Source organism: Pan troglodytes, chromosome 20, assembly GCF_028858775.2.
Source record: "Pan troglodytes isolate AG18354 chromosome 20, NHGRI_mPanTro3-v2.0_pri, whole genome shotgun sequence".
Classification (NCBI taxonomy): domain Eukaryota; kingdom Metazoa; phylum Chordata; class Mammalia; order Primates; family Hominidae; genus Pan; species Pan troglodytes.
In genome coordinates, this window is record NC_072418.2 from 39741513 (window position 1) to 39758105 (window position 16593).

Sequence of the window (16593 nt, forward strand, 5' to 3'; positions counted from 1 at the left end):
TCTGTCTCAATTTAAAAAAAAAAAAAAAAAAAGATACTAGAAGAAGATGATCAAACTAAATCCAAAGTAACTAAAAGGAAATAAGCAAACATCAGAATGGAAATCAAAGAAATTTAGACTAGAAAAACATTAGAGAGAATCAATAAAACTAAAAATTGACAAAATGGACAAATATGACTGACAAAAAAGAAGACTCAAAATACAAAAATCAGAAATGAAAGAAGAAACATTACTACTAATCTTACAGAAATAAACAGGAATATAAAGAAATATTATGAATAAATATATGCCAACAAACTAGAGTAGATGAAATGAATGAATTTCTAGAAAGACACAAACTGATTAAACTGCAACAAAAAGAAAAGATGAAAAGACTTGTAACAAGAGACTGAATTACTAAAAAAAAAAAAAAAAAAAAACTACCCAAAAGAAAAACTCAGGCCTAGATGGCTTCACTGGTGAATTTTAACAAACAACAAAAAAATTAATACTAACTTATTTACAAACTCTTCCAAAACAAAGAGGATGAATAAAAAGGAGGGGACACATCTTTTATGAGGCAAGTATTACCCTAATACTAAAACCTGACAAAGAACATACACACACACACACACACCACCCCCAAAAAAACACTAGAGCCCACTCTCTCTTATTAATAGAGAGGTAAAAATCTTCAATGCTAACAAACCTAATCCAACAACATATAAAAAGTATTATGGACCATAACCAAGTAGGATTTACCCCAGGAGAATGCAATATTAATTTAACATCTGATAATTAATGTAATACATCATACCAATATAATAAAGGTCAAAAACCATAAGATCATCTCAGTAAATGCAGAAAAAGTAGTCAACAAAATCCAACACCCTTTTATCATTGAAAACAAACAAACAACAACAACCAAAAAACCCAACATCCAACAAATTAGCAAATAAGCAAAAGAAGGGAACTTCCTCAACATGATATAGGGCAACTACAAAACCCCCACATCATAATAAATGGTGATAAAAAACTTCACCGGGGAAGAGAATAGTCTTTTCAACAAATGATGCTGGGACAACAACTGGACTGTCTGCATGCAAGGGAATGAAGGTGGAACATGCCGTATACAAAGGTTAACTCAAAATGGATCAAAGATCTAGCTGTAAGAGCTAAAAAAAGAAAAAAAAAAAAAGGTCTCAGAATACATAGTTGTAAATTATGACCTTCAATTGAATTAGGCAATGGTTTATTAGATATGACACCAAAAGCACAAGCAACAAAAGAAAATTAAATAAAAATGGACATCAGAACAACTAAAAATTTTTGTGCTTCTAAGGACATCATCAAGAAAGTGAAAAGACAACCCAGAGAATAGGATAAAATATTTCCAAATCATTTATCTGATGACACTTGAATATGTACAGACCTCTTAAAAATTCAATAATCAAAAGACAAACCAATTAGAAGTGGGCAAAGGCTCTGAATAGACAATTCTTCAAAGAAGATATATTAATAGAAATGGCCAACAAACATAGGAAATGGTGTTCAACATCACAAGTTATACAGTACGTGTAAATCAAAATCTCATGAGCTTTACTTCACACCCACTAGGACAGCTATAACCAAAGGACAGATAAGAACAAGTGCTGATGGAGAAACTGGAATCCTCATACACAGCTGGTGGGAATGTAAACTAGCACAACTGCTATGGAAAACAGTAGGGCAATTCTGTTTTTTTTTTCTGGGGACGGAGTTTCGCTCTTGTTGCCCAGGCTGGAGTGCAATGGTGTGTGGTCTTGGGTCACTGCAACCTCTGCCTACCAGGTTCAAGTGATTCTCCTGCCTCAGCTTCCCAAGTAGCTAGGATTACAGGCATGTGCCACCAGGCACGGCTACTTGTTTTTTATTTTTAGTAAAGACAGGGTTTCACCATGTTGGTCAGGTGGGTCTTGAACTCCTGACTTCAGGTGATCTGCCCATCTCAGCCTCCCAAAGTGTGGGATTACAGGCGTGAGCCACTGCACTCGGCTAACAGTGGGGCAATTCTTTAAAAGGTTAAGCATAGAGTTGCCATATGATCTAGCAATTTCATTTCTATGTACAAACTTAAGAGAAGTGAAAACATATGACCACATAAAAACTTGTACATAAATGTTCTTATCAGCATAATTCATAATAGCCTAAAAGGGGAAATGAATCAAATTTCCATTAATCAATGAATAAAGAAAATGTGGTATATCCCTACAAGAGAATATTATTCAGAAATAAAAAGTACTCGTACAAGCTACAAAACGCATGAAACTTGAAAACATAATGCTAAGCGAAAGGCATCACAAAGGATAACAGTTTATCATATGACTCAATTTACATTAAATGTCCAAAATAGGCAAATCCATAGAGATAGAAATCATTTATTCTTGCCTACATCAGAGCCTTGAGGGAAAACAGGAAGTGAAAGCTAACAGGTAAAGGGTTTCTTTTCAGGGTGATGAAAATGTTCTAACATTGATTATGGTGATGGTTGCACAACTCTGTGAATACACTAAAAACCACTCACTTGTATACTTTAAATGGGCTAATTTTATAGTATGTGACTTATATGTTAATAACATTTTTTTAAGTTATAAGACTATATTTCAATATGTTTAAAGTTTAAAAAATCTCAGTGAAGCTGGGAATAGTAGCTCACACCTATAATCGTAGCACTTTGGGAGGCTGAGGCAGGAGGACTGCTTGAGGCCAGGAGTTCGAGAACAGCCTTGGTAACATAGTGAGACTCCATCTCTACGAAAAATAAAAAATAAAAAAATTAGCCAGGCATGATGGCACATGCCTATCATCTAGCTACTCGGGAGGCTGAGGCGGGAGGATCACCTGAGCCCAGTTCATGCCACTGTACTCCAGCCTGGGCAACACAGCAAGTCCTGGTCTCAAAAACAAACTCAACAAAAAATAATTCCATTAGAAAATATTACTGTGATAAATTGATTATTCAGCGAGTCTTCACTTCCTGCCTGTACTAATGTCCCATCTACTAATGTGGGCCTTGTCTGAGCCCTTTGTTGGGGCAAAAGGAATGTCAGTAAACATGATGTGAGCAAAGGCCTGAAATTTGCTTACACCCTTTACCTTGGCTCATGTGCTCCAGTGAGACAGCAAATGAAGACCTTGGCCCAGGAAGCTGTGCCATTTCAGCTGAAACTCAGAATGAATATATGCAGAGCAGACACAAGCCCACTGTGGAGCCTAAGCCAAGGCCAGCTGATCTGCAGCCCAAAGCAGAGATGCCCACATAGTTAACCTGCAGACCCCAAGGATAAGAATGAACGCCTGTTTTCTATTCACAAAAGCAGCAGAAAGGCTGAACAGACATGTGACTGACACATTTCTGACTGAAAAAAGATGCTGAAATAATAAACTTTCAAAACGGAGCTGGGTTTAGATATTTTTTACCAGTTAATAGGCTGTGGTATCCAACGTCATGGGTTCAAACTCTGGCTTCAAAATTTACTAATTGTGTTACCTTGACAAATAGCCAAACTTGAGTCTCAGTTTCCTCATCTATAAAGTGGAATTCTCCTTAAAGGGTTGATGTGAAGACTAAATAACACAGTAAATGTGACTCAGAACAGAGCTTGACACGATAATCAACTGATGAATGTTTCAGAAATAGATAATCCCTCTGGAATATACACCACAACAAAGATAGGGGAAAACTACAAAAAGAGAAAACATTTTTTAAAGTAGTGCTAACAAATCAGCACAAAAACATTTTCCCACCAACTCTAGTAACTTAGCATAAATCGCATATAAAAAGATTGCACCCCTAGCCCGGCGCGGTGGCTCATGCCTGTAATCCCAGCACTTTGAGAGGCCGAGGCGGACGGATCACGAGGTCAGGAGATCGAGACCATCCTGGCTAACATGGTGAAACCCCATCTCTACTAAAGATACAAAAAATTAGCCGGGTGTGGTGGCGAGCGTCTGTAGTCCCAGCGACTCGGGAGGCTGAGGCAGGAGAATGGCGTGAACCTGGGAGGCGGAGCTTGCAGTCAGCCAAGATTGTGCCATTGCACTCCAGCCTGGGCGACAGAGCGAGACTCTGTCTCAAAAAAAAAAAAGAAATTGCATCCCTGACAAAAGCCATAAGTAACAAAATACCAAGAAGTAAAATATGCTTTAATTTTTGACTGTATAAAATGATGAGTCAGTCTTTACAATAGGGTCTATTTTCCCAAGATGTTGATTCTCTTCACATACAAATGTTAAGAAATTCAGTATTAATAGCAAGAAACATAGGGGTTTGAACCTTAAAAAACATAAATTCACAGTTCATGTCATTAAGTTTTATTCCTTCTCCTGTCAAACAGAACCAAAAAAAAACCAAGAATACGCTTCTGCCCCTGGCAAGAGGCACTAACATTTCCAATGTTCTTGCTGGTACCACAGCACCTTCCTCTCCTTCACTTTTTTTTTTCTTTGAAACTGGGTCTCGCTCTGTCACCTAAGCTGGAGCAGTGCCACAATCATAGCTCACTGAAGACTCACTGCTGAGCTCAAGCAATCCTCCTGCCTCAGCCTCCTGAGTAGCTGGGACTACACATGTGAGCCAGCAAACCTAGCTAATTTTTTTTTTTTTTTTTTTTGAGACGGAGTCTTCCTCTGTCGCCCAGGCTGGAGTGCAATGGTGCGATCTCGGCTCACTGCAACCTCTGCCTCCTGGGTACAAGTGATTCTCCTGCCTCAGCCTCCCAAGTAGCTGGGACTACAGGCATGTACGACCACACCCGGATAATTTTTGGTATTTTTAGTAGAAACGGGGTTTCAACATGTCAGCCAGAATGCTCTCGATCTTCTGACCTCATGATTCACCCGCCTCAGCCTCCCAAAGTGCTGGGATTACAGGCGTGAGCCACCACGCCTGGCCACACCCAGCTAATTTTTAAAAATTTTTTGTAAAGACTGGGTCTTGCTGTATTGATCCAGCTGGTCTCAAACTCCTGGCCTCAAGTGATCCTCCTGCTGTGGCCTCCTAAAATGCTGGGATTACAGGTGTGAGCCACCATGCCTCGCTTTCTTCACTTTTAAGATACATAATAGAATATAATTTTTAAAAATAACAAAGTTTACAGTGAGGGAATAAAGATACCTACAAGTCAGTTCTGGGTGTATATGTTGACTGGCAACTTTTTATAAATTTTTTTTTTCCCTAAAGTTACGTAAGCATTAAACAAATATTCTTCTTTTAAAAACTTAGAGCATGGCACATGACATTCTTTTATACTTTTCCTGGCCATTCTGCATGTTTTTATTTTTCAAATGTATTCTAGACTCGGCTCAAATAAACTTGTCTAATTCTAAGAAAAATAACTTAGAATTGTTATTGAGATTCTGATAAATCTATGTAGGTTAAAGACAATTTATATTAATTTAATAATGATGGATCTTATCCAAAAAAGGGTATTTAAAAAATTTGTTCAAATCCTCTATCTCAGTAATAATTTGAAGGTTTCATTCTCCCATGTACACCACATACATTTATTTTTTTCTTTCGGGTTTTTTTCTAGCCTGAGCATCATTCTTCCATTTCATTTTTGATGGTGTGGTTTATAGAGAAAAATGGTATTGATTTTTGTATATTAATTTTGTGTCCATATTTCAATCATTCTCGTGTTTCTGTTCTGTTGCCTAAAAACATAATTGTATCACTTAGATATCATAATTTTGAATGCACCATCCCGCTTTTTACTTCATTTCCCTCCCCTTACTTATGTCTAGGCATACAAAATTGTAGTAGATAAATGTGGTAGCACTGGCAAGCTGGTTGTGTTCCTGACTAGTAGGAAAGTGCCTAATTTTTACAAGTAAACATGGTACTAGCTTTTAGCTTATTATCTGCACATATATATGTGTTGTATGCGTGTGAATAATTTCTTAAAATATCATAAGAAAATGTTCTTTTACTTTTACTTTATAAATAGGTCCTTTTGAAATCACAGGTTCTGAGTTAAAAAAATTTTCAGCTCTATAGATCTGATTGTTTTTCTCTTGAATATAATAATTTATATTAGTAGATTCCCTTAAATGGAAACATCTTTAATTGTGACAGAAAATATCTTTCAGGACAGGTGCAATGGCTCATGCCTGTAATCCTAGCACTTTGGGAGGCTGAGGCAGGTGGATCACTTGAGGTCAGAATCACTTGAGGTCAGCCTGGCCAACATGGCGAAACCCTATCTCTACTAAAAATGCAAAAACTTAGCCAGGCATGGTGGTGTACCCCTGTAATCCCAGCTGCTTGGGAGGCTGAGGCATGAGAATCACTTAAACCCGGGAGGTGGAGGTTGCAGTGAGCCAAGATCGTGTCACTGCACTCCACCCTGGGCAACAAAGCAAGACTTCATCACCAAAAAAAAAAAAAAAAATATATATATATATATATATATATATATATATACACACACACACACGTATATCTTTATATATATATATTTATATATTTTTTATATGTATGCATTTTTTGCTTAATTCTTCTCCAACTAGTTGTGCAATTCAATGGAAATCCCCAATAGGATTTCTTCCTAGAACTAGATAAACTAATTCTAAAATTCAAATGGAAGCCCAGAGGTCCCAAAGTAACTGAAAAATTTTTGAAAAACTAAGCATAATGTGTGTGCATAAAGAAGTGGTGAAATCATTGCCCATATAAAGTAATTATAATTAAACCAATGTAAAACACACACACACAAAGTACGGTACTGATATAAATGTAGACAAATAGATTACAGAAAAAGTAAAAGCCTAGAAACCATCATGTATGTATACAGTAAAGGTGGCATCACAAAGGAAAGATCTACTTAATAAACGGTGTTGGAACAACTGGTCTTCTACATGCAAAGATAATTCTACTAATAGAATTATCAGTAAATTCCTATCTCAAACCAATTACAATATTATAATCCAGTTGGATTAAAGACTAAATATGGAAAACAATGCTTTGAAAAGAGATTATCTCTATGATCTAATATTAATTAGGAAAGATATCTTAGAAAAGATCAACATTGGCAACTCATGAAAAAAGACTACTAAATATTAATAGTTGCATATTTTGACTGAATTCTATTATGTATACATATTTATCATACACTAAATGTAACTATCCAAACTTCAATGTCTATACAACAAAAAATAAATAACATAAAAATGACAGATTGGGAGAAGTTAGCTGCATAAATCCTAAGTCCTAATACTGAAATAGACATTCTTAAAATATTCTAATTTTGAATACAGAAAAAACTATTATTACAAAATAGACAAACAATATGAATGGGTAATTGGCTTTTGTATTTCTTCACTCATAATGAGCCTCCATCTGTACAGTATCGTAGAGTGTGGGCCCTAGAGTCAGACTGTATGGATTTGAATCCTGGGTTTATGGCACATTGATGCACGATATTATGTAAGCTTCTTAACCTCTGTGCTTCGTTTCCCTTATCTTAAAAAATTTAAATAATATGTACTTCATAGACATCTGATAATAATTACATGAAATAAGCTATGTAAAGCACAATACACCTGGCACGTAGTAAGAACTCAATAAAGCTGTAACAGTTGGTTCTCCATATCTGTGGGTTCAATATCCATGGATTCAACCAATGGCAGACCAAAAATATTTGAGAAAAAAATAACAATGCCTATCATTTATGGGGTACTTGTTACATGTATTTAACCCTCCCAGCATTCCTGTGGGATAAATACCATTATTATCCCCATTTACAGACTTACAGATGATGTAACTGAGTCACAAAAAGATTAAGAAACTTGTCCACAGTCATGCACTTCATAAGTCACTGAGCCAAGATTTAAACTCAAGCCTGTCGAGGGCCAGAGAGGTTTGTCTAGGGCCACCACGCCAACAGAAGTAACTGGATGAGCCATATGATCATATGGTCAAAAGAAGTATGTGTGTATGTTTCATGATGTGAAAGACATAAGCTGAAGAAAAAGAGGCAGTTAAGCAGAAAACATTCAAAATATAGGTGTGTGAGTGACTTCAGAGGTGGAAACAAAAAGAATCAAGAGCAGAGAGTATGTAATTTTGTAAGATGAGGATGAAGACTATATCTTCTGAGACCATAAAAAAGATGTGAAAAGCTATGGATATCAGAACTATAAGACTTTGCCATAGAATATTAGTATAATTTAGCTCAACTTGGATTAAAAACTCAATTGAAGAAAATATATACGTAGGATCATTTGAAAGATATGTGTTCCACTTACTCTTCCAGGTAATTTAAATTTTTGAAGTTTGGCCAAGACCAACTTCTAAAAGCTAAGCTAAAAATTGTAAGAATTAAGAAATTACAGTCGTCCCTAGGAAACCATGGAGAATTGGTTCCAGGACCCCCCACGGATACCAAAATCCACAGATGCTCAAGTCCCTTATATAAAATGGTGTAGGATTTGTACGTAACCAATGTACGTCCTCCCGTATACTTTAAATCGTCCCTAGATTACTTATAAAACCTAATATAATGTGATTTCTATGTAAATAGTTGTTACACTATGTTGTTTAGAAAATGACAAGAAAAAAGTCTGTACATGTTCAGTACAGACACAACCACCCATTTTTTTTCAAGTATTTTTGATTTGCAGTTGGTTGAATCTATGGATGCAGAATCTACAGATACAGAAGTCCAACTATATTTTAGAGTTTCTTTTTGAACAAGGTGCCAATTAAAAGCCTTTTACTTAAATAATTGTAAGTTTTTCCTCATAAATGGTGCAACTTATGGACTTACAGAATAAACTTAAGTGTCCCAGTTTGCTTTGACTGTCCAGATCATATTTAAATTTGAACTCAACTTTAATAATTCTGTATGTACCTGCTTCTGCGTAGCCATATCTCAGATTTCCCCAGGTTCTGATTTTCTATCTGTATTTTTTCTCACTTTGATTTTCATCAATTTATTTTTTCCAACACATTGGTAGGTTACAAGAACCCACTGTAACTGCACTGCAAAATAATGCAGGAAACAAATAAATGCTTAAGACGTACAAGAGGCCTGGTTGTATCCTCTTCTTCCTCGGAAAGGGCAGACTCTTGAGAACACCAAGCTGAGGGAAGAGAAACGAAACAGATTTGCTTCAAAGTTTCAGACAAAGGAATATAGAAATCTTCAGTACCAGGTAGCTATAAGACCCTCTACAGATGAATGATCCTTGAAGCAATAAGAAATGTTAACTGCCATCTAGCTATAGACACTGAAATGGACACAGATGGCTAATTTAATCATATGGGGTCTGATGGGGATTTATGGAGGGCTAAGTATGCAGTGCCCAGAGAATCTACTGGCAATATTTTATCTCCCTAGAATCTTGCTGTTTTATTTCTAACAGGAAGTTTATCTTAAGTACATAATAATAGTTACCCCAAAAATTTAAAGATTGGGATGATCTTTAAAATGTTTTTTTTTCTTTTTTTTTTTTTGAGATGGAGTCTCACTCTGCCGTCCAGGCTGGAGTGCAGTGGCCTGATCTCTGCTTACTGCAACCTCTGCCTCCCAGGTTCAAGCGATTCTCCTGCCTCAGCCTCCCAAGTAGCTGGGATTATAGGCATCCACCACCATGCCTGGCTAACTTTTTTGTATTTTTAGTAGAGAAGGGGTTTCACCATGTTGGCCAGGCTGGTTCCGAACTCCTGACCTCAAGGGATCCATTTGCCTCGGCCTCCCAAAGTGCTGGGATTACAGGCGTGAGCCACCGCGCCTGGCCTAAAGTGTTATTTTTTAACCATAAAAAATTTAGGGCCAGGTGTGGTGGCTCACGCCTGTAATCCCAGCACTTTGGGAGGCCAAGGCAGGCGGATCACGAGGTCAGGAGTTCGAGACCAGCTTGGCCAATATGGCAAAACCCCGTCTCTACTAAAAATATAAAAATTCGCTGGGCGTGGTGGCGCGTGCCTGTAGTCCCAGCTACTTGGGAGGCTGAGGCAGGAGAATCGCTTGAACCCGGAAAGCGCAGGTTGCAGTGAGCCGAGATCACACCACTGCACTCCAGACTGGGCAACAGAGCGAGACTCTGTCTCCCCACAAAAAAAAATAATTTAGAAAAAAACCTTCATCAGAGACTGGCTATAGGTAATGTGGAACATTCATATGATAGAATGCAATACAGTCATGATTCTAATGACATTTTTTAAAAACTTGATTTATTTTTTACCCTAAAAAATTCAGGGCCTTTCGGTTAAAAATAAAAGCCTGAATACCTGCATTTATTAATATTTCCACTCTCTCCCAAACCAATCATAATGTTAATAAAGGAAAAAAGGAGGCTAAAACTCATAAGGACAAAGAATATAGAAGATTTCCACAGATAGGAGCTGTCAACAAAATGTGGGAAGCTAGAGAGCAGACAAATGAGTGGTATCTAACTTAACCAGAGAAAGCTGAAGCTTAAGTGAAGGTGGGAGGAGGGTGGGGAAGCCATGACAAGACCCTAGAAAGGTTCAGGAATGGAGCTACTAATTACTTCTGTGGACTAAAGTTTGGGAGTAGGGCTGAAAAACATAAAACCGAATGTAACATGTCATAAAAAGATGTTAAAACCACCTGATGTTTTCTTTCACCCAACATGGCATAGTCACATTTCCCTCACATTGGCAACAGAAAAAAATTAAAGATTATTTCTCTAGATACACTGAATGAGACAAGCTCTGAATTTCAGGCATACCAGATGCAGATAAAGGTGGGGTTGAAGCAATGCAGAGAGAACAGAATTAAAGTTCTCATATTGCAAGATGAGGTGTCCAACATGCTCACTTCCTTCCTTTGTCTCCCAAAAAGCAGAAGTTCTGGCTTGTACTTCTCAAGCAAAATCTAGGACTTTTTGCTGGGGAAACTGACTAGCCCAAAAGAAAATGCTTACGGATCCTGACATCTGGTCAACCTTCAACCTCCAAAAAATAATACCATTATTAGAAAGAAGGGCAAGGAGAAGAGTTTGTTGGGGTGGAGATGAAACGGAAGGGGTTAGGTAGTGAGAGAGCTAAATCCTTAACTTCATTATCAAAAATCAACAGGAAATATCTAAAACTGAGAAATGAAGCACTAGCAGTGTAAGAATGTTATTTAGAAAAAAGGAGGTGAATACCAGAATATTGAGACAAAAATGTTCAAAGTGGTTGCCTTTCAGGAACGGGAACAGGGAACCAGGATGGATGGAATAGGAAGCTTTTGTTTATGTTATAGTACAGCATTTAAAGATATACTTAAATATACTCTTTAAGAAATAAAAATTGCATTTCAAAATTTATTTTAAAAAATCAAAGAGTCAAATGAATATGATTAAAAACAAATGTCTCCCCTGCCTAGTCAATTAACACACGTGACCTTTCTCAGTAGGAGTAATGAATTTATTTTCACTGTCCCCAAATGTAGAGCCTTTCTCTCCTAAGCTCTGTCCACCTATGAGCCACCTCACCTTTCCTTTCCATCATGTGGCTCAAACGCTCCATTGTCACACAGCTATTGCTGATCACTGAAGATTGAGATGTCATTCAGACCCTGCCTGCTCTGGGCAGAAGGGTCAAGACAAGCTCCAGCAACTCCAGGGTCCACTCTCTTTCAGGACTCTCCAGCCTCTAAGGCAGGTCTCAGGTCAGGTCTCCTTCCATGATAAGACACCTGTTCCTCAGACTTCTATTTGCACTGCAGATGTGTTTTATCCTTGTGGAACCAGGACCTGTGGATTAGGATATAAATCTAATTTACCTGGTGCCTTCTCACTGGCTCCCTGTGATAACCAGCTTCCAAGATGGCCCCCAGTGACCACCGTCTTCTGGTATTCATGCCTTTGTAGATCCCTCCCACCATGAGTACCTTTGACCTGCATAACCAATAGGATATTGCAGAAATGATGGTGTGTGACTTCTAAGGTTAGGTTATAAAAGACATTAGGGCTTCTGTCTTGCACATTTGGATCATGGATGTTGAGGGAAGCCAGCTGCCATACCATGACAACACTCAACCAGCCCTAGGGAGAGGCCTCCTGCTGACAGCTAACACTAACTTGGAAGCCAGCTATCTTGGAAGTGAATCCTCCAGCCCCAGCCCAGCCTTCTGATGACTGCAGCCCGGCTGACATCTTGACTGCAACTTCATGAGATACCCAAGCCCAAATACCCAGTGAAGACACTTCCCACAGAAACTGTGAGATAATGTTTATTGTTGTTTAAGTCACTAGTTTTTGAGGTAATTTGTTACACACTAATAGATAATACAGCCTCAAACACTAATCTTCCTTATTTGTAATTCATACACTCTGGACACACTGACCAGAGGCGTAAACCAAGTGATGTTTACCTATCTGTTCTTCAGATATCTTCTATGTGTCTAAAGGTGTATGCTCGATGAGATGACAGATATAAACCTGAGTCAAAAAACACCCAGATTTGCAGCAACCCCAAATTTGGCATAAAAGAGAGTTTCATTCAAAGACCAGCTATTCCATTCCATTTCTGTATTATCTTGGCAACTGAGTTAAGGGACAATTGCAATTTAGAATTCCAAGATTCTTCATCTGAAATGACAATTATACTCATGTCACAATAATATTGGATGAATATATGAAATGACTTTAAAATATATTAATTTAGCAGCTGCTATGGGTCTTTATTAGGTAAAGGGTAAAAAAAAAATATGTAACAAAATAGACTAATTTTTGCCCTGTATGATAGAACAAATAAAACAGAAAACATTCAGTTATAATAAGTTTTGAGAAGTGCTATGCTTGAGATATCCTCCTAATACCCCTCACACGCTCACTTTTTTTTTCATGACAGTGATCACTTTCTTTCTTTTTTTTTTTTTGGATGGAGTTTCGCTCTTGTTGCCCAGGCTGGAGTGCAGTGGCACAATCTCAGTTCACTGCAACCTCCGCCTCCTGGGTTTAAGTGATTCTCCTGCCTCAGCCTCCTGAGTAGCTGGGATTACAGGCATGCACCACCACGCCCGGCTAATTTTGTATTTTTAGTAGAGATGGGATTTCTCCATGTTGGTCAGGCTGTTCTTGAACTCCTGACCTCAGGTGATCAGCCGGCCTCAGCCTCTCAAAGTGCTGGGATTACAGGCATAAGCCACCATGCTCAGCCGACAGTGATCACTTTCTAACAAACTATTAATATATACAGTCACGCATCACTTTGCAAGAGAGATATGCTCTGAGAAATGTGTCATTAGGCAATTTCATCATTGTGCAAATATAAGTGTACTTACACAAATGTGGATGTACCCACCTATGCTATATGGTATAGCCTATTGCTCCTAGGCTACGAACCTGTATGGCATGTTACTGTACTGAATACTGTAGACAACTGCAATACAAAGGTAGGTGTTTGTATATCTAAACATATCTAAACACAGGAGAGAAATGGTAAAAATATAGTATAAAAGATAAAAAATGGTACACTGGTAAAGGGCACTTACCATGAATGAAACTTGCAGAACTGGAAGTTGCTCTGAGTGAGTGAGTGGCGAGTGAACGCAAAGGCCTAGGACACTACTGTACACTACTGTAGACTTCATAAACACTGTACACCTAGGCTACACTAAATTTATAAAATTTTTATTTCTTCAAATTGTTGAATTAGCCTTAGCTTACTATAACTTTGTTCCTTTATAAGCTTTTCATTTTTTTTTTTTTTTAGATGGAGTCTCATTCTGTCACCCAGGCTTGAGTAAAGGCACCATCTTGGCTAACTGCAACCTAAGCCTCCTGGGTTCAAGTGATTCTCCTGCCTCAGCCTCCCAAGTAGCTGGGATTACAGGTGTCTGCCACCACGCCCAGCTAATTTTTGTATTTTTAGTAGAGACGGGGTTTCACCATGTTGGTCAGCCTGGTCTCTAACTCTCGACCTCCTGTAATCCACCCGCCTCGGCCTCCCAAAGTGCTGGGATTATAGGGGTGAGCCACTGCGTCCAGCCAGCTTTTCAATTTTTTAAAACTTTTTGACTCTTGTAGTAGCACATAGCTTAAAATGCATTGTACAGCTGTACAAAAATATTTTTTCTTTATATCCTTATTCTATAAGCTATCTTCTTAAAAAATTTTTTTTTAACTTTTTAAACTTTCTTGTTAAAAATTAAGACACAAACACCCATTAGCCTAGGCCTACACAGTGTCCAGGATCATTGGTACTGGCTTTCACCTCCACATCTGGCCCCACTGGAAGATCTTCAGGGACAATAACACACACAGAGCTATCACATTCTATGACAACAATGCCTTCTTCTGGAATACCTCCTGAAGGACCTGAGGCTGTTTTACAGTTAACTTTTTTTAAATAAATAGGCATATGCTCCAAAGTAATGATAAAAAGTATAGTATAGTAAGCACATGAACCAGTAACATATTTATTATCATTACCAAGTATTATGTACTGTACATAATTTTATGTTATACTTTTATATGACTGGCAGCAGAGTAGGTTTGTTTGCAGCAGCATCACTGCAAACACATGAGTAATGGTATTGTGCTACAGTGTTATATTGGCTAGAAAGTCACTAGGTGACAGGAATTTTTCAGCTCCATTATAATCTTACAGCAGGGGTCCTCAACCCCTGGGCCACGTACCGGTACTGGTACAGTACTGGTTCCTGGTTAGGAACCAGGCCACACAGCAGGAAGTGAGCAGCAGATGAGTGAGTATTACCACCTGAGCTCCACCTTCTATCAGATCAGTGGTGGCATTACAGCCTTACAGGAGTGTGAACCCTCTTTTGAACTGTGCATGAGAGGGATATAGGTTGCTTGCTCCTTATAGGACTCTAATGCCTGATGATTTGAGGGACAACAGTTTCATCCTGAAACCATAACCCTCCCACCCCCCAGTCCCTGGAAAAATTGTCTTCCACAAAACCACTCCCTGGTGCCAAAAAGGCTGAGGACCACTGTCTTACAGGACCACTGTCATATATGTATATAGTCCATACATATATGGCACATGACTATAATTTAGTTATATATACTGTCCACCCACCCCCTCAACATAAATTCCATGAAAACAAGGACTTATTTTTGTCTGTTTTTGATATTCATAGTAGGTGCTCAAAAATATGCTGATAAAATGGTTCAGTCATTATCGAAAACACTATGACAATCAAAGATTAAAAACAGACATTACCACATGTATATATAAAAAACTGAAAGCAGGGACTCAGATAGTTGTATACCCATGTTTGTAGCAGTGTCACTTGCAATTGCCAAAAGGTAGAAGCAGCCCAAGTGTCCAATGATGAATAAATTGATAAACAAAATATTTATCCATATATGACATACTTATCATTCGGCCTTAAAAAAGGAGGAAATTCCAATACATGCTGACATGGATGAATCTTGAGGACATTATGCTAAGTTAAATCAGGGTCACAAAAGGACAAACAACATATGATTCTGCTTATATGAAGTATTTAGAATAGTCAAATTCAGAGACAGAAAGTAGAATGGTAGATGCCATAGGCCGGGGGAAAGGGGCGGGTACAGAGTTATTGTTTGATAGGTACTGGGTTTCTGTTTTGCAAGAAGAAGAGTTCTCTGGATGGATGGTGGTGACGGTACCATAACAATGTGAATGTACTTCATGCCACTGAACTGTACACTTATATATGGTTTAGATGGTAAATTCTATGTTGTGTATTTTACCACAATTAAATATACATGTATGTATACAGTTGGTCCTCCTTATCCACAGGTTCTGCATCCTCAGATTCAATCAGCCTCAGATAAAAAATACAGTTAGGCCTACTACAGTTGTGTCTGTACTGAACACGTACAGTACAGATTTTTTTCTCATTATTCCCTAAACAATAAAGTGTAACAATGATTTACATAGCATTTACATTATATTAGGTATTACAAATAATCTAGAGATGATTTAATGTATAAAGAAGGATGTAGGGACTTGAGCATCTGTGGATTCTGGTATCCATGGGGGGTCTTGAAACCAACCCCTCCTGGATACGAACTGTATATAGAATAAATGAGCTACTACTACTAATTTGGGGATTTAAAACTAGAAGAGAATAGGCTGGGCATGGTGGCTTACGCCTGTAATCCCAGCACTTTGGGAGGCTGAGGTCGGCAAATCACGAGGTCAGGAGATCTACCATGGTGGCTAACATGGTGAAACCCTGTCTCTGCTAAAAATACAAAAAATCAGCCGGGCGTGGTGGCGCGTCTGTAGTCCCAGCTACTCGGGAGGCTGAGGCAGGAGAATCGCTTGAACTTGGGAGGCGGAGTTTGCAGTGAGCCGAGACCGTGCCACTGCACTCCAGCCTGGGTGACAGAGCGAGACTCCGTCTCAAAAAAAACAAAACAAAACAACAACAACAACAAAAACTAGAAGAAAATAATAATCAGACAAGAATAACACAGAAATTGGCGGATATTTTGGAGTTCAAGTATTTTAAAGTCTTAAGGTTGAGTTTTGTTAAGCATGCATATTAAAAATAAAAGGATAATAGCAGAAACCAAACTAGGGGAGAAAAAGGGATAAGGTGAATTTGCACAATAAAAAAAGATATATGTGCAACTATTATATGTCAATCAAAA

General features: G+C 38.1%; 1 protein-coding gene across 2 annotated transcripts in view; it reads right to left on the minus strand.

The window, feature by feature from the left end:
• ZNF568 (zinc finger protein 568) overlaps positions 1 to 16593 on the minus strand; it is an 82225-nt gene that overhangs the window by 64267 nt on the left and 1365 nt on the right. For both annotated transcript variants that reach the window (XM_009435427.4, XM_063801520.1), the window contains exons 3-4: positions 11467 to 11727; positions 9044 to 9102 (exon numbers count right to left, since the gene is read on the minus strand). In XM_009435427.4, coding sequence (XP_009433702.1) covers positions 9044 to 9102; positions 11467 to 11542 — 135 coding nt within the window. In that variant the 5' untranslated portion in view covers positions 11543 to 11727. The remainder of the gene's footprint in view (positions 1 to 9043; positions 9103 to 11466; positions 11728 to 16593) is intronic.